The 18,274-nt window shown below is 42.7% G+C and overlaps 1 protein-coding gene across 1 annotated transcript in view; it reads left to right on the forward strand.

Annotated features, from left to right (window-relative positions):
* LOC145542626 (aldehyde oxidase 2) overlaps positions 1-18,274 on the forward strand; it is a 76,007-nt gene that overhangs the window by 28,652 nt on the left and 29,081 nt on the right. Inside the window, exons 15-24 of the mRNA XM_081581820.1 lie at positions 2,417-2,584; positions 4,199-4,286; positions 5,404-5,573; positions 6,147-6,261; positions 8,127-8,249; positions 11,193-11,289; positions 11,730-11,854; positions 12,595-12,728; positions 14,632-14,719; positions 18,124-18,210. Coding sequence (XP_081437946.1) covers positions 2,417-2,584; positions 4,199-4,286; positions 5,404-5,573; positions 6,147-6,261; positions 8,127-8,249; positions 11,193-11,289; positions 11,730-11,854; positions 12,595-12,728; positions 14,632-14,719; positions 18,124-18,210 — 1,195 coding nt within the window. The remainder of the gene's footprint in view (positions 1-2,416; positions 2,585-4,198; positions 4,287-5,403; positions 5,574-6,146; positions 6,262-8,126; positions 8,250-11,192; positions 11,290-11,729; positions 11,855-12,594; positions 12,729-14,631; positions 14,720-18,123; positions 18,211-18,274) is intronic.

Here is an 18,274-nt window from a genome sequence, read left to right on the forward strand (position 1 = left end):
GACAGGGATTAAGAAAATCCCCATGGAAAAGAAATGCAAAAAAGCAAAATGGCTGTCTGAGGAGGCCTTACAGATAGCTGGGAAGAGAAGAGAAGCGAAAAGCAAAGGAGAAAAGGAAAGATATTCTCATCTGAATGCAGAGTTCCAAAGAAGAGCAAGGAGAGATAAGAAAGCCTTCCTCAGTGATCAGTGCAAACAAATAGAGGAAAACAACAGATTGGGAAAGACTAGAGATCTCTTCAAGAAAATTAGAGATACCAAAGGAACATTTCATGCAAAGATAGGCTCGATAAAGGACAGAAATGGTATGGACCTAACAGAAGCAGAAGATATTAAGAAGAGGTGGCAAGAATACACAGAAGAACTGTACAAAAAAGATCTTCACGACCCAGATAATCACGATGGTGTGATCACTCACCTAGAGCCAGACATCCTGGAATGTGAAGTCAAGTGGGCCTTAGAAAGCATCACTACAAACAAAGCTAGTGGAGGTGATGGAATTCCAGTTGAGCTATTTCAAATCCTCAAAGGTGATGCTGTGAAAGTGCTGCACTCGATATGCCAGCAAATTTGGACAACTCAGCAGTGGCCACAGGACTGGAAGAGGTCAGTTTTCGTTCCAATCCCAAAGAAAGGCAATGCCAAAGAATGCTCAAACTACCGCACAATTGCCCTCATCTCACATGCTAGTAAAGTAATGCTCAAAATTCTCCAAGCCAGGCTTCAGCAATACGTGAACCGTGAACTTCCAGATGTTCAAGCTGGTTTTAGAAAAGGCAGAGGAACCAGAGATCAAATTGCCAATATCCGCTGGATCATCGAAAAAGCAAGAGAGTTCCAGAAAAACATCTATTTCTGCTTTATTGACTATGCCAAAGCCTTTGACTGTGTGGATCACAATAAACTGTGGAAAATTCTGAAAGAGATGGGAATACCAGACCATCTGACCTGTCTCTTGAGAAACCTGTATGCAGGTCAGGAAGCAACAGTTAGAACTGGACATGGAACAACAGACTGGTTCCAAATAGGAAAAGGAGTCCGTCAAGGCTGTATATTGTCACCCTGCTTATTTAACTTATATGCAGAGTACATCATGAGAAACGCTGGGCTGGAAGAAACACAAGCTGGAACCAAGATTGCCGGGAGAAATATCAATAACCTCAGATATGCGGATGACACCACCATTATGGCAGAAAGTGAAGAAGAACTAAAGAGCCTCTTGATGAAGGTGAAGGAGGAGAGTGAAAAATTTGTCTTAAAGCTCAACGTTCAGAAAACTAAGATCATGGCATCTGGTCCCATCACTCCATGGGAAATAGATGGGGAAACAGTGGAAACAGTGTCAGACTTTACTTTTTTGGGCTCCAGAATCACTGCTGATGGTGACTGCAGCCATGAAATTAAAAGACGCTTACTACTTGGAAGGAAGGTTATGGCCAACCTAGATAGCATGTTTAAAAGCAGAGACATTACTTTGCCAACAAAAGTCCGTCTAGTCAAGACTATGGTTTTTCCAGTGGTCATGTATGGATGTGAGAGTTGGACGGTGAAGAAAGCTGAGCGCCGCAGAATTGATGCTTTTGAACTGTGGTGTTGGAGAAGACTCTTGAGAGTTTCTTGGACTGCAAGGAGATCCAGTCAATCCATCCTAAAAGAGATCAATCCTGGGTGTTCATTGGAAGGTCTGATGTTGAAGCTGAAGCTCCAATACTTTGGCCACCTCATGCGAAGGGTTGACTCATTGGAAAAGACCCTAATGCTGGGAAGGATTGGGGGCAGGAGGAGACGGGGACGACAGAGGATGAGATGGTTGGATGGCATCACCGACTCAATAAACATGGGTTTGGGTAGACTCCGGGAGTTAGTGATGGACAGAGAGGCCTGGCGTGCTGCAATTCATGGGGTCGCAGAGAGTCGGACATGACTGAGCGACTGAACTGAACTGAACTGAATAAGGCACCACGTTTTGGGTGAGGTGTACAATGAAAATGGCCTAGGAAAGCGTTCAGCCCCAGTGCTCTTGTGCACATCAATGCTCTGGCAAACCCACACCAGGCAGCATCCAAGCGCTCCCCATCGCTCCTGCTGCTCAGGGGCACTCCGTTTCCTTCTCAGCAAAGGCAGTGTCCAAGTCTGAGTCCTGTCCAGTTCACCATGGAATTGGCCACAGTGGTGTCTTTATTTAATGCCTGGGTTCTAGCATGTCTGGGCTACTTAGCGCAGCCTCCCAGGCCTCGGTTTCCCTGAACAGCTTTATTTAAGTGATTTCTAAGTTTCCATCCAACTCGTAAAATGAGACCCTGGGGTCTCTGAACCATCACCTTCCGGTATCTAGCACAGGCCTCTAGTCACGGAGACCTCTGGTCATGGAGACTGCCTTTTCTCACTGGTTCCTTCCTCCCCACAACCCTTCCAGGCACTGGGATGAGCTGATGCTGGATGAGGCTTGCAGGCGGCTCCTGGACGAAGTCTCTCTCCCAGGCTGGGCTCCAGGTGGAAGGGTGGAATTCAAGAGGACTCTGGTAGTCAGCTTCTTCTTCAAGTTCTACCTACAAGTTCTGCAGGAACTGAAGAAGCTCATAAAGCCATTCCCTGTGCCTGTAAGTGCTCTGGCTTTTATGGGCTCCTGGCAGCATAAGCTCCCACCTTCCCTGCTCCTTTTGCAAACTGTCTTGTGGGCAACCTGTCAGTTCCAGCTTTTCCTTCTTCCAGGGTTCAGCCCTTCAGGGTTACTGCGGGGTGAGGCTCAGGATGCCAGACTGTCTTTGGTGCACAGATGTTTACAGAGTGCCCTGAGCAGGGACATGTGATGGGGTCCCTGCATCCAGTGTACAATTGTTTTTCTTTTAAAATCAACTCTGTTGAAGTAAATTACATAGAACAAAATGCACCTATTATTTAAACTCAGAGAGTTTTGACAAATGTGTAAATCAGTGCAGCCACCACTTCAAACAAAAGTATTTCCATCACCCCCAAAAGTGCCCTTTTGCCCCTCTACTCTCAACACTCTCATCCCTGTTCCCAGGCAATCCTGATCTGCTTAATGACACTATAGATTAGTCTGCCTATTTTGGAATTTTATATTCAATATGAACGTTAAATAAAATTTTATTTTTAAAAAAAGTAAAACATTTATGTGTGCATGCTAAGTTGCCTCAGTCATGTCTGACTCTTTGCAACCCCATGGACCATAGCCCCCCAGGCTCCTCTGTCCATAGCAAGAATACTGGAGTGGGTTGCCATGCCCTCCTTCAAGGGATCTTCCTGACCCAGGGATTGAACCCCTGTCTCTTTTGTCTCCTCCATTGGCAGGTGGGTTCTTTACCACTAGCGCCATCTGTATGCTAATATATAAGAAGCTTCTTCTCAGAATTTCTGATTATAAACTTCTGGAATAAGTTACCAAAGCAAAACATTTTTTCTCTCTTTCTTTCTCTTCCCCCCTCAATCTATCTTTCCTCCCCAGACTATGACTGCAACTCTCACCCTACCTTGCACCCATGTTCCCCAACCACACCCCACCCCAAGAGTCCCATGTTCCTAAACTGGGTCTGGTTTTTATTCATTCAGATGAAGACCCTCACAGGACTTTTCTGGTGATCCAATGGCTAAGACTCCACACTTCCTCTGCAGGGCACACGGGTTCAATCCCTGGTTGGGGAACTAGAGAAAGAAAGACGAAGACCCTCACAAATCACATTTGCTAGAATAACTCTTACCATCCTTGAATTTCCGAATCAAGACACTAGATATGTTTCAGTGACCCCCAAAGACGCTTCCCAGTCTTACTGCTCTCCCAGAAAAGCTGAGGAAAATAATTAAGATTTGGGTTCTTTTGTGGGCAGTGAACCACCCCAGCTCATTCTAGAATGGCTTCCCCAGCCCCCAGTTTTCTTGATTCTCCTGCTGCCTCTGCCCAGCTCGCTGACAGAGGGCCTCTCCCTCCTTGGACTAGCTTGGCTCGAGGATCAGATTCAACCAGTCTGTCCAGGTCCTCCTACTGTGGAAAGGGAGGGAGGGCAAGGAGCATTTGCCAAAGTGAGAGCCTGAGAGGCGCTGTGGATTTGCATCATTCCTGCTACCTGAACTCATGGTTTCTCGGTGACCTTAGCCAAATCCTTTTCACAAAAATCAAAGCCCAGTTGAATCATAGACTAATCAGCTTATCTTTATTGTTTTGAATCGTCTCTCAGAACAGCCGCTGTTATCCTGAAATTTCAGACCGATTCCTGAGCGCTCTAGAAGACTTCCCGGGCACGGTTCCCCAGGGAGTCCAAAGGTACCAGGTCAGTGAGTTTAGTCTAATGGAAACTGAGAAATTAAGAGACAGTGATAGCTATGTGAACAAGCAAACACTTCAGAGTTGCGCATTTCCCTTCTGACTTTCTGAGTTTTGCCAGCACATTGGCCCTTTGTTTCAGGCCAACGCAGGGAAAGCCTGGATCTAAGATCAGACCCGAGCTACTGAAGCTGGATGCCCTCAGGCCAAAGTCACCTGAAGCAGCTTGACCATCCAACTAATAACTGAGAGTCTCTTCCAACTGCCATTCTTTGGGCAAATGTTGAAGAGTAGCTTGGCTGGGCGTGGGGGAAGGACAGAGCAGGACAGTAGTAAGGGTCAGTCTCCAGCCCCTGATTGCAAATGTTTAACCTCCAATCAGCAAAATGAGAGCCTGCAAGCAACTGAATCCCTTCTCTCGAAGGACAAGTGAGAAAGTACCTATAATTTTCCACTGGAGCACAAGCCCTCCCACCATCTGATCTCCACACTCACTCCACATACATCTTCCGGTAGAAGAGTTCCAGAATAAACACTTCCTCCACTTATTACACTCCCAGGGATATTTTGTTGCCACTCACAAGGGCAGCCAAGGCAGCTTAGACCAGATCTGTATGGGCTCCATTGCCATTGGCCTCCCTCAGCCCCCCCACCAGAGGCCCTGCTCCAGTCAATAAGCAGGCTTTTGGCTTTGATTTTGGTGCCCCGCTCTCAGGAATTATATCACTCCAAGCCTCATCATCATGATGGCTTTATATGTAAACAGGCTGATCCTTAGAAAGGTAAGAAAGCAGGACAGGGAGACCCCTAAATTCCAGAAGACAGGGATATGGGCCACCACTTGGGAAAAGAAGATGCCAAAAGGAGAAGCCAGAGTGCTCCTTCACCGACTTCACAATTTTGCTAAAACATTGGCCCCGTCTAAAGCATTGCCATAGAGCTGAAATGACAGCTCCCCAATCAAGTTACATCATTAAACTCTCATGCTCATCTGACCCACTCCAGTGTTTGTTGACTGAGGGTGACCGTCTGATTTCTCAACCTTCAATCAGTAGTGTTGGCAATTGGCCAGGCCACTTCTGAAGATGGAAGTTTCCCAGGGAAGTGCTTGTCTTTCTCTGTAGAGTGTGGATTCTCACCAGCCCCTCCAAGATCCAGTCGGACGCCCCATCATGCACCTATCGGGTCTCAAACATGCCACCGGGGAGGCCGAGTTTTGTGATGACATTCCCATGGTGGATAAAGAACTCTGCATGGCTTTAGTGACCAGTACCAGAGCCCATGCAAAAATCACGTAAGCAAATGAAAAGCTTTCAAAAAACTCTTTCTAAAGCACACTTGGGGATTCCCTGAAGCAATGTGACTGTTCTTTTGAAATGTCCTAAACTCGAAGAACCTAATGGAAAGAATGTTTAAAAGGTCACCAGCCCCAGGAGGAGGAAAGGAATGTCACTAGAAATGATCATCATGAAAGGGAGGAAAAAAAATCATAATTATGGGCCCTTGCTTTCATCTCTCTGCTGCAGCCTCAGGCATGGCTCAGAGGAGTAACTCTGAGTAGGGCTAATATTCAGCTGGTGATAAAACCCTGAAATAGATCATTGCTGGATGGTAAATGGCCATTGTCCTAAACTTCCTTAGGACGCCCCTTGCCACAGCCGTGATGGCCAGCCCCTTCCTCTCCCTTTCCAGCAACTACAATGTTATCCCTGGCCCAGCAGGGAGGATCCTAGACCCTGCTCTCTGGCAGGTCAGCTCTGATTGGGCATAGTCCAGTTGTCATATGTTTTGACTTTTATCCATGCGCTATCCCTCCCTCCCTCAAAGCTTGCTGGTTTCTACTTCTCAAATATATCTCTTTTTTCAGATCAATGGATTTGTCCGAGGCCCTTGAAATACCTGGGGTGGTTGATGTGATAACAGCCAAGGACATTCCAGGCACCAATGGCACCGAAGATGACAAACTGTTGGCCGTAGATGAGGTGAGGTACAGAATGTGCTGTCTCATGTGACTTGGTGCAGATGATCACCAAGGTACTACCTCCTGGCAGCTTTCCATCCCCTCCCAGCCCTCTCTGCCACTAGGGGCCAGAAGTGCCAGTTCTTCCAGCTTCTCTCTAATGCTTCTCTCTCTCTTCTAATGCTTCTTGTGTGGGGCTTCCCTGGTGGCTCAGAGGGTAAAGAATCTGCCGGCAATGAGGGAGACCTGGGTTCTGTTCCTGGATTGGGAAGATCCCCTGGAGAAGGGACTGACTACCTACTCCAGTATTCTTGCCTGGAAAATCCCATGGACCAGAGGAGCCTTGCAGGCTATAGACTTGGTCACAAAGAGTCAGACACGACTGAGCAGACACGCTTTCACTTTTCAATGCCTTTATAGACCTACTCTCCTGGAATCAGGAAATAACATTGCAAAAAGGAAATTTATTATAGAAAAACAACAAATACTAATTTTCTCACTGTTGAGTCAGTTTGCTCTTATTTGAAGAATAAGTGCAAGAATTGGCATGTATCAGGATGGAAAATCCTTGAAAAAATCTAGAAAGGAGAATGTAATATACAGCCACTCTCCATTATTTACACTGAACTCTCTTCTTTCCTGGACCAATCCTCTCCCTACCACCTCCCACTGACCTTCATATATTCCATTTTTAACAAAGTTGCTCATATCATTCCTGACCTTTAATTCAGTTCTACCATCATTCACTGGGCACTTGCTTTTGGAGCCAAACTATCTTGGTTCATGGTCTCGCTCTGCCACTCACTAGCCCTGTGAAATGGTGTCTTGATACCTGTAAAACATCATCACCTGTAAAATGGGAATAATCAGAAGAACTCAACTCATTGTGTTGTTATGCAATTTAAATGAGCGGATACATGTGAAGTGTTTAAGCAATGCTTGGCCTGTGAAGGCTCTCAGTAGGTGTCAGCTATTATTGTCACATCTCAGGCTGTTTCCCCTCCAGCCATGAAATAAACCACTGTTCTTTCGGTTGAACTCCAGATGAGGAAGTTGGCTATTGCTTAGGAGCTATGTTATCTTCTCAGGCTGCCAAAACAAAATACCACAGAATGGGTAGCTTATAAAGCAGAAATGTATTTTCTCACAATTCTAGAGGCTAGAAGTCTAAGATCAAGGTGCTGGCAGGTTTCTCCTGAGGTCACTCTCGCCAGTTTGCAGATGGCTACCTTCTCCTGTGTCCTCATAGGAGATGGCCTTTTCTCTGTGTATGAGCCTCCCTGGTGTTCCTACCTCCTTTTTTTTGGCCACGCCTCGTGGCATCCAGGATTTTAGTTCCCCTACCAGGGATGGAACCCGTGACCCTGCAGTGGAAGCATGAAGTCCTAATCACTAGACCATGAGGAAATTCCCTTTTTTCCCCCTATGTCTTCTTATAAGGACACCAGTCATACTGAATTAGAGCTCCAACAAATACAGTCCCATTGGGGGTCAGTGCTTCAGTTTGGGGGCTGTGGAGGGAGGCACAGGAATCATAGTGTACAAAATATACTCTCCTTATCTTTAAAATGACTCCATGAAGGCATCACACATGAATGAATCACCCTCGACAGAGGACATAGCAGATTCCAGTCACAGCCAACTTCACATCCACTCTGGGACTTACAGTCAGTTGAGTAAAATGGCTAATGAAATCATATGTATGATTTAAATTAACTTTTAAATTAAAAGTTTAAAGAATTTTTGTTTAGCCAAGCACATGATGTGACTCCAGTCTGGTTATTATTGGTCAATAATGGTAACTAAGGCACCAGCCATTGGTAAGTTTACACTGATAGTACTTTTACCCAGAATTTTTGCCCTGCTTCATGCCTATACTTTTCACAGGTACTCTGCGTGGGCCAGATCATCTGTGCTGTGGTTGCAGAAACAGATGTACAGGCAAAACGTGCTACTGAAAAGATAAAGATAACTTATGAAGAGCTGGAGCCCATAATCTTCACCATCGAGGTAAGCAGAGTGCCTGGGCTCTCCTATAAGGTTGTAGAATCAAAAGTCCCTTGTAAAGTTCTTAATGCAAGACTTATTCAGGGCTCTACTTCTTTCTCGTCACTGGTTTACTCTGGAAAAATCAACTTTTTCTGGAAGGTATTACTTGCATGAATTAAAATTAGCTTTGGTTCCAAAAAACAGGAAAAAAATAGAAGTTTCTTTCTCCTGCACATTCAAAAAAAGTCTAGAAATGGTCAGTTTCAAACTTGCATGTGGCTGTAAGTGTCAGGGTCTGGGCTCCTTATATCTATTAATAGTTGCTCTGTCCTGCATGGTTTCCATTCTCTAGATCACACTTCAGTCCACAACAGCTACTGAACACTGACCTTTGAGTCCACACTTCAGTCAGCAGAGAGAATAAGGCAATGATGAAGAGAATATCCCCTCCTCTTAAAGACACTTTCTAGAAGCTGCACATAACCTTTCTACATCTCCTAATTAGAACCTAGTCATGTACCACACCAGCACACCTAGAAAGGGGGTCTGGGAAACATACATTTTATTCTAGGTGGCCAGGTATTCACTAGAACCTGGGGATTCTATTACTTGAGGAAAATGGTGGGAATGGATATTGGGAGCAATAATCTTTTCAAGATGGAGCCCAAAAGCAGTGGGACTTTCATGATGGAATTCTATAGAAATTTCCATTCTCGCTTCTGGGTCTAGATGATGGAATACAAATGCAACTTCCAGCAAAAATAATGAATTTGGATTTGAAAAATCAGATGTGGATTTATGGCATTTGCATGCTCTAGTTCAATGAAAGATAAGTTCATATCAATTAAGTTGAAAAAAAGAGTACTTAATTTTTGCTTGTGAAAGAAACACAATTTTTTCAAAGGCCCTAGTGAACTATTTGAACATTTTAAAAATGTCCCTAAAAGGTACAACTTGCTCAATATTCAGAATGCTAAAAAGGTCATGTTTCTAGTTCTTTCTAAATTAAATCAACTCTATTCCAAATTCCCATTTTGTCAAGTTTGCAAGAAGTTCAGGCCATTGTTCTTGGCTCACACTCCTTTCTAGAGTTGTACTAGGATCCTAACAAGGGTTTTTGAAATTTCAATTCCAGTCCCATTTCCTCAAGGGGGGAAATGGCACCCAAAGGATATCCTCATGAAATATCTTGGGACTCAGAATGCTTAGAGATCAAGGGTTCCCTCAGAATAGGACTCTCCACCATCAGCAAAGAGAGTTCTTCTGTGAAGAAAAGTAGGTAAAAGAATAGTCATATATACCAATACTCATTCATCCATTCATTCATTCACATGACTATATATATGAGAAACAATATAGAGTTCTGTCTAAAAGCACTGGTTCTAGAACCAAACTGCCAGGTTTGAATCTTGGCTGCACCACTTCTTAGCTATGTGACCTTGGGCAAGTTTCTCAACATATCTGTGCCATAATTTCCTCCTTTGTAAAATGAAGGGAACAGTAATAAAACCTGCCTCATCAGGTTGTAAGACTAAATGAGTTAATATGCAGAAAGCACGTAGAACAGTGGCTAGCACCTAGTTATAGCATATATTATAATAAGATTATACTAACTTAGGACATATTTACAGATGACAATAAGCATACTTCCACACATACTAGTCTGACATACTGAGATCTTGGTATAGCAAAAAAATGAAAACTTCAGCTATATTCTTCATTTTCTGCTGTTTTGAGAAATCAAGCATTTATTGTTAGGCAGGATGTTTCTGAAAACTGAGCCAGGCTTGAAAACTGCCTCCATCACTTATTTGAAGCATGACTTTGGGAAAGTTATTTTAACCTCCTTAAGCCCAGTTTCTTCATCTGGAAAGTGGAGAGAATAATAGAATTCATGTGAGAATACATGTAAACACACTGTCTAGAGTACAGTGTTTGACACAAAACATGCACTCAATAAATATTAGCTGCTTTCACTATTCGCATTTTCATTAACAAAAAAGGCCATGGACTTGAGACCATTAGGCAGTAAGAACACAGGAGTCAGTTGCCCTTGTGAAATGTGGAAAACACCTGTATGTAAAGGTTATTAGGCGTTATCATTACAGGGTAATAATCCTAGATTTCTTAACATTTGGAAAATTCTATTATTAAATTAGTGGGTGATTTGAGGAAAACTGTTTTTTGGAGGGAGGAGAAGTTGCTTTGCATTTTGTTTCTTTTGTTGGGGGGTCAATCTTCAACACTATACCCTTGACAAATGGACATAGTTGTGCTTACGTTGAATAAAGTAAATTAAATTTTTTTAAAAAAGAAAAGAAATAAAGGTTAAGCAAGAATCAACTGTCATAGATCAATCCACAGAACAGCAGGACAGGATGGCTTGCAGTATTCATGTGTCAGTCCATAACATTGTTGCCAAAAAAATCTAGCATAAAGGGCTAGGAAACCCTTATAAGATATGCCAAATACACATAGAAATGAACTAACTTCCTACCATATCTCTGTTGGGTTTTCTTGCCCCAGAGGTACATTAGGACTTGAGTCCTCCCCTTCAACATGAAGTCTGACACAAGTATTTTTATTCATGAAGCAGGGAAAAGGGGAGGACCCTCAGCCTCACTCTTACTGCATTTAGATCTATCACCTGTGCCCTGGAGATCCACACTGAAATGGAGAAATGAGTAGTTATCATCCTGGGCCATCATAGTGTCCCCGGATCTCAAATAGTAACGTCTCTCTAACCCTTGCTGATTTTCTCTGCAACCGAGAAGGCATTTCCTATGCATCTTGGCTCTGCGGGGAGTCTTCTACTCAAGGACACACTCCCTTGCTGGCCTGACTTCTTTCACATGTCCTAGCAGATGGCGATTGTCGGAGTTTGCCGGCTTTTGAGTAAGAAAAATTTGCCATTGGAAGAAAACAACAGAAAGAATTAACTTTTTTTTTCTTCCTGTCACTCAGGATGCCATAAAACACAACTCATTCCTGTGCCCTGAAAAAAAACTTGAACAAGGAAACATCGAGGAGGCGTTTGAAAAAGTCGATCAAATTGTTGAAGGTGAGTGACTCGGGATGTTTCCTAGAATATTTGTGCAATTCTCTTCTGAAACAGACAGGAGAGCATGTGATTTCCTCTCAGAAAGACCACCCGCTAAAGCCGTGGCATTTTGCCAAAGTTCTCTCTCGCTTCCTTTCAAATTGTGCATGTATTGCTTGGGGCTGGGGAGGGGGATGGGTAGGGAGCAATAGAATAGATAGAAAATTCCTAAGACTTTGATTAGTCAATGACAGAAGGAAGAACAAAAGCAGAGATTTTCAACTTCTTATCCAGAACTGCAATCTCTGAAACAGATGACCTCAGTTGTCACAGGACAAAACACCTGACCCATCAGTTTCTCAATCAGGACAAATCCAGCCAGCCAGTCCATGTCTCACTTGCTTTTGAATTCGCCAACCAGCACACGCCTTCAGGCACTTTCCTGTACTTACCCTTAACAGGGGAGGTCCATGTGGGAGGACAGGAGCATTTTTACATGGAAACACAGAGAGTGCTTGTTATTCCAAAGACAGAGGACAAAGAACTGGACATTTATGTGTCAACACAGGATCCAGCCCACGTGCAGGTGAGGTCCAGTATCTCTCCCACCTCCTCCCCAGCTTCCCAATTCCCTCATGGCCTTCAGCCTCCACAGCCTCACAACGACCGCCATTTTACCTGCAAAATCTTAGAATCTAAGTATTATACATCAGCAGAGCAACTAAGACCCCAGAACCATTTTTTACGTTTTCCAGCCTTGTCAAGTAAATGAAAGAACAGCGACAACCATTTTCAATTTAAAGTGAACATTCATTGGCTTCATGCTTAAATGTGACAGTGATTGGATGACACAATTACTTCTGTGCTTGATTTTTCCCCTAAAATAATCACTACAGGCAACCTTTGGAGTAAACACGGCACTTCCTAACACATTATCATTTCCCCAGTCATAAAGTGCTCTGGGTTTTAGCTGCAAACATTTCTTCCTCTTTAATAGATTGTCAGGCGTTTGCTGGTTTTCACCTTACTGGGACTTTAGGTATAGGCATTTGGCTAGGATCCAGGTTTTGACAGGAATCCAGGACTCTGACAGTTTCCCTTTTGGAAAAGACCACTTTTCTGCTGGAAAATTTGTTTTATGGAGATTAGCAACATTTATGAACTCAGTAGAACTCCGAAATATTCAGACTGTCTCAGTTGTTTATTTCTTTGTTTTTACTAACAGTAGGTGTGGATGAATTTTGCTGTTGTGTTGTGTTTTAGGAAGCAAAATCCTTCTTTACCACTTCACCCTTGTAAAACTTTCCCATTACCTACTTTTTACAGAAAACAGTGTCCTCTACTTTAAACATCCCCATCAACAGGATCACCTGTCACGTAAAGCGAGTGGGTGGAGGTTTTGGCGGGAAGATAGGAAGACCAGCTGTCTTCGGGGCTATTGCAGCTGTGGGTGCTCTCAAGTAAGTGCACCTAGGGACACGGGAGGGCATAAAATGCACAGAGCTGAGGGCATATCAGCGGCCTGAGGGTCACTTGGGTTGCTGTCATCACCATCTGAGTATCCTTGGGCACCTCAGCCTCTTGTCTCTTTTACCCACCCTCTTAAAGTTATTGGAAAATTCAGATGCACTTAGAAGTTTGAATAGGCTAATTTGCTCTATAAAGGAAAAGTGGTATTATTAGTTGAACACCTCCAGAGCTGACACTGCCCCCTCCTTGAGCTTCATGGAAGGTGACCCATTTAGGGGTGGGACAAGTCACCTGCCCAAGTGGAGTGCCAAGGGAGAGGCTGCTCCCCCACTTTTCCTTTCTACCACCAGCTGAAGACAAAGTGGGGTGAGAAAGAAAATCTCCCTGCTCCTGGGAAGGGCTGGCTTTTCAATGGATGTTCAGTGGACACAAGATATCCTCAAACAGAGCTCCTGGTCTAACCTCAACCAGAAGTCTTGCTCCTGCACTGTTCATGCTGTTCATGTGCTGACTTTTCTATTCCTTGTTCATTTTTATGGCTGTTTTGTCTTGTTTTGTTACTATGTCAAAGCCCCAACTGTCCTGCAAATTTCAAAGGTCCTGCTTCCCTTGACAGTTTCCATGTAATTCAGAGGTCCCAAAGCACTCAGACATGTGTCTCATTTTGCAATGACAGGTGGGGAGAAGGCAGAATCTGAATCACATCCCCAGTTTTTTCATAATGAAACTTTATTCACACCCACCAAGGACTCAGCAAGGAATAATTAATTCATTGTATTTCCACCAGGCTTTGTGCATTTAAGGCTTCTCAAACATGACTGTATGTTAGAATCATCTAGGAAGCAACTAAATCCCAATATCTAGGCTGCCCCTCATTGACCCTGGCATCAGTCTATTTTAAAAATTCCCCAGTAATTCCACTGTGCATCCAAGTACAAGAACCAGTGCCTTAAGGTACAATACCTGCTGTGCATTTAGTAGTCCCCAGAGCAGTGTTCCCAACCAATTGATAATAAGAGTCTCCCAAGTTCATAGAAAGTCCTGCCTCCCCACCCCAGACCCAGTGAATCAGGATGACCAGGGGATAGATTGGAAACTACATTTCACTGATGCTCCAGGTGGTCCTCACCATTAACGAAAAAAGGAAATTCTGGTAGAATCGTGGATTTTCAACATGTACCTGAAGACCCCTGCATCAGAATCACTGAGAAAGATGTAGATTCTAGAGTCCCTCCCACTAGAATCCTAGTGCTAAGGCCCAGGAATCTGCATTCCACCAGCACTCCAGATGATTCTTCTGCACTTCAAAATCTGGGAACATCTGCCCGAGGTAAATAGAAAGCCTGAACCTCCTAGCTACCCAAGAGCCCAAATTAGCCAACACAGTAGAATTCATGACTGAAAATGAAGATTCTAATCCAGACTTCCTAGGCTGTGTGCTTCTTGTCTTTCCAGTTGTGTTGTTAAGTTTGATCTACCTGTTCACACTCTTTCTCCTTTGTAACTAGTGGCAGGGATATGCAAAAGGAATGGATCTGGGTGAGGGTCACATTTGAAGCATAAGAACACAAGTTAATTGACATGTGACAATAATCTCTTTTGACTAGACCTCCAAACACTGAGTTCTAGAACATAGAGGTAATAGTGATTTGGTCATATATCAATTCATATCAGTGCCTAGCACACTGTATGCACTCAGTGAATATATAAATGATGGGTGGATGGTTAAATGAATGCTTGTACATATGAGTGGGAGGGTGGATGGTGGATGGATAGATGGGAGGGTAGACAGTTAAATGAGAGAATGGATAAATATGTAGGTGGATGGTAGATGAGTAGATGGATGAATGGATGGGTGGGATGGAAGAAGAATCTAAAATTTGTTTTCTTTAGAACTGGTCACCCCATTCGTCTTGTTCTTGATCGTGAAGATGATATGTTAATAACTGGGGGAAGACACCCATTATTTGGAAAATATAAAGTAAGTATTAAAGAGGAAAATACTAAAGTACCTCATTTTATTTGAATGGTTTTACCATTTTCTATTGTTTTTATTTTGCCAATTCTAAAAACAATCATCTTAACATCTACAATATTAAAATGGATGCTGTATATGCAGAGTACATCATGAGAAACGCTGGGCTGGAGGAAGCACAAGCTGGAATCAAGATTGCCGGGAGATGTATGGCAAAACAAATACAATATTGTAAAGTTAAAAAATAGAAAATAAACTAATTTAAAAAAAAAAGATTGCTGGGAGAAATATCAATAACCTCAGATATGCAAATGAGACACCACCCTTATGGCAGAAAGTGAAGAAGAACGAAAGAGCCTCTTGATGAAAGTGAAAGAGGAGAGTGAAAAGGTTGGCTTAAAGCTCACCATTCAGAAAACTAAGATCGTGGGATCCGGTCCCATCACTTCATGGCAGATAGATGGGGAAACAGTGGAAACAGTGGCTGACTTTATTTTTATGGGCTCCAAAATCACTGCAGATGGTAATTGCAGCCATGAAATTAAAAGACGCTTACTCCTTGGAAGGAAAGTTATGACCAACCTAGACAGCATATTAAAACGCAGAGACATTACTTTGCCAACAAAGGTCCATCTAGTCAAGGCTATGGTTTTTCCAGTGGTCATGTATGGATGTGAGAGTTGGACTATAAATAAAGCTGAGTGCCGAAGAATTGATGCTTTTGAACTGTGGTATTGGAGAAGACTCTTGAGAGTCCCTTGGACTGCAAGGAGATCCAACCAGTCCATCCTAAAGGAGATCAGTCCTGGGTGTTCATTGGAAGGACTGATGTTGAAGCTGAAACTCCAATACTTTGGCCACCTGATGCAAAGAACTGACTCATTTGAAAAGACCCTGATGCTGGGAAAGATTGAGGGCAGGAGGAGAAGGGGACGACAGAGGATGAGATGGCTGGATGGCATCACCGACTCAATGGACATGGGTTTGGGTGGACTCTGGGAATTGGCGATGGACAGGGAGGCCCGGCGTGCTGCGGTTCATGGGGTTGCAAAGAGTCAGACACAACTGAGTGACTGAACTGAACTGAACTGTATATTTGAATACTCATAACATTTTGTGAGGAACTTTTAGCAAATCTACTATAAAATCATGAAGAAGCTAAACGATAAAAAATACAGCTTCCAATAATGATAAAAACACTATTTAAGGAACAGGATTTATGTTAGTGATTCCTCAAAGACAAAAAAAAAAAATGAAACTTCAGACATTTGTTATACCAAAGCTTCTTGATGATAAAAGTATTATTTCACAATACAGATGTTTGGAAATGATTTGACCAATTTAACTGCAAAATCATTTTTTATAAGTGTTCCCACCAAATAGTTATGAGTGTCACAAAAAGCGCTTTTTGAATAGAAAAAAGAACCCACTAACTAGTGAAATAATTTAAAATTGTCTCAAATTACATCCTTTGTATTTTTGTGCAACTATAGCATAACCACTATGATAAATAACTGCTGGGATCTGGTTGACAACAATACTTCAAATTTGTGGCTGAGTTGTTAGGACAGATGTAATGTAATTGTTCCCATATCAAACATGCTTTATTTGGGAATTGCTTATGGCATACACATGGGCTTCCCAGATGGTGCTAGTGGTAAAGAACCCACCCTCCTGCCATTGCAGGAGACACAGGAGATATGGGTTCAATTCCTGGGTCAGGAAGATCCCCTGGAAGAGGGCATGGCAAACCATTCCAGTGTTCTTGCCTGGAGAATCCTGTGAACAGAGGAGTCTGGCAGGCTACAGTCCATAGTTTCACAGAGTCAGACACAACTGAAGCAACTTAACACACACAGCATACACATAGCTAGATTTTCTGTCTGATTTTGTTGTTGCTTTAGATTACTAAATTATTCTATTCCCTGTAACTAAACCACAGCTTTCCATAGCACAGCACAATTTTACTTCTTCCACTGATATTAGCAATTTTTATAATTAGAGAGGAAAAGACCATAGTCGGTCATTAAATCTTTTTTTCACCTTCAAATAAAAAATAAATGAATACTCACAACTCTTATTATCTTCTAGGCCCAAGAGCAATGTGAGAGCACCCTCTGGGATTGTGGGAGTTGGTGTTATGGTAGCTGTTGAGTTCTTTGGTTTGGGCTGGGTTATAAATCAGGCTTCAATTATACCATAGTTATGAGATTGTTTTAGTACTAGTAGTTATTAAGAGGGTTCTAGACTATAAATATTTTGGTAATTATAGTAATACAAAATATAATTTTAAAAAACAAATAGACTTCTTGAAAAAAGTTTTATTTTTAAATATAATTTTACTTCCAATATTATAATGTATATGTGTATGTATCCTCAAAGTTTTGCTTGGTTATTCAGAACTATTCATAAACTAGCATAATAGATGTTTATGTGTGCATAGGTCCTTCCAAAATCCTTGAAAAGTTTATATGGAACAGTTTAAGAACCCCTTTGCTCCCTCACTTATGGTACTGTTTTGCTTAGCAATCCTTTCTTCATGAAAACGTCAGCCTAGCATTTGTCAAAATTACCATAAATTCTAAACTTGTACATTTTGCTCCATTTCCTAACATTTCTGAGTTGTTCTCCAAAATTTCCCTTGTAGTATGAATATTTAAGTGGCCCCATATAGGTAAATGGTTCCATCAATGTATTTATCCCTGTTTTCAAAAAGGCAAAGGAACCAGGGCCAATTCTTTCTTGGTGGAACTACACTAGGGAGTGGTAATTTTTCTTTTCATTCTGGGCTGTGCAAACAAAATGGTCTAGGTGGGAGGAAGGGAGTGGCAACTTCAGAAAAATACACGGTGCACTCAGTGAGACCTGGTAGTAACAGCAGCTCACATTCATGCCATCTTTCAAGAGTGACAACGTGCTTCACTAGCTCAGTGAGATGAAGGCAGTCATTCCTGTGTCCATTCCCCAATCTCCAAGGGTTTCTCAAAACAAGAGGCACTTCTATTCCTTCCAACACACTCTGGAATCCCAGAGACCTTTCTACAAAGTGGAAAACCAAAGGCTAAATTAGAAGGAAAATCAGTAAAAAGTGAAGAGAATCTTCTAAGAACAAGGAAGAAGGGGGTAGCAATTAAATGCTGGGAGACAAGCAAGGATTTTAGAATTCCATACTGACTGTGAAACCAGAAAATTACACGTTGAAAGAAAAGGGCTCAGCAAAATTCAGGTCAGAGGCGGTCTTTGTCTGCAAGCACTGAAAAACAAGGGACTATCTAGACGTAGTCTACCATAGAGCAAATGGGAGTGGTCTGTCTTCAGTCCCGCCCACGGAGGAGCTGAAGTTTGAGCTGTGGCTCAAACTTAGCATTAAATTCCAAACATATCGTAAAATGTCCATCATTTGGTGACAGGTGGGATTCATGAACAACGGGCGAATCAAAGCTCTAGACATCGAGTGCTTCATTAACGGAGGGTGCACGTTGGATGACTCAGAGCTGGTACGTATATCAGAAACCAGTACCGTCCTAGTTTGTGAACAGAACGCAGAATTTCTGTATGAGT

The sequence above is a fragment of the Giraffa tippelskirchi genome, chromosome 3 (assembly GCF_054371585.1).
Source record: "Giraffa tippelskirchi isolate mGirTip1 chromosome 3, T2T-mGirTip1v1.2.pri, whole genome shotgun sequence".
Taxonomy (NCBI): Eukaryota; Metazoa; Chordata; class Mammalia; order Artiodactyla; family Giraffidae; genus Giraffa; species Giraffa tippelskirchi.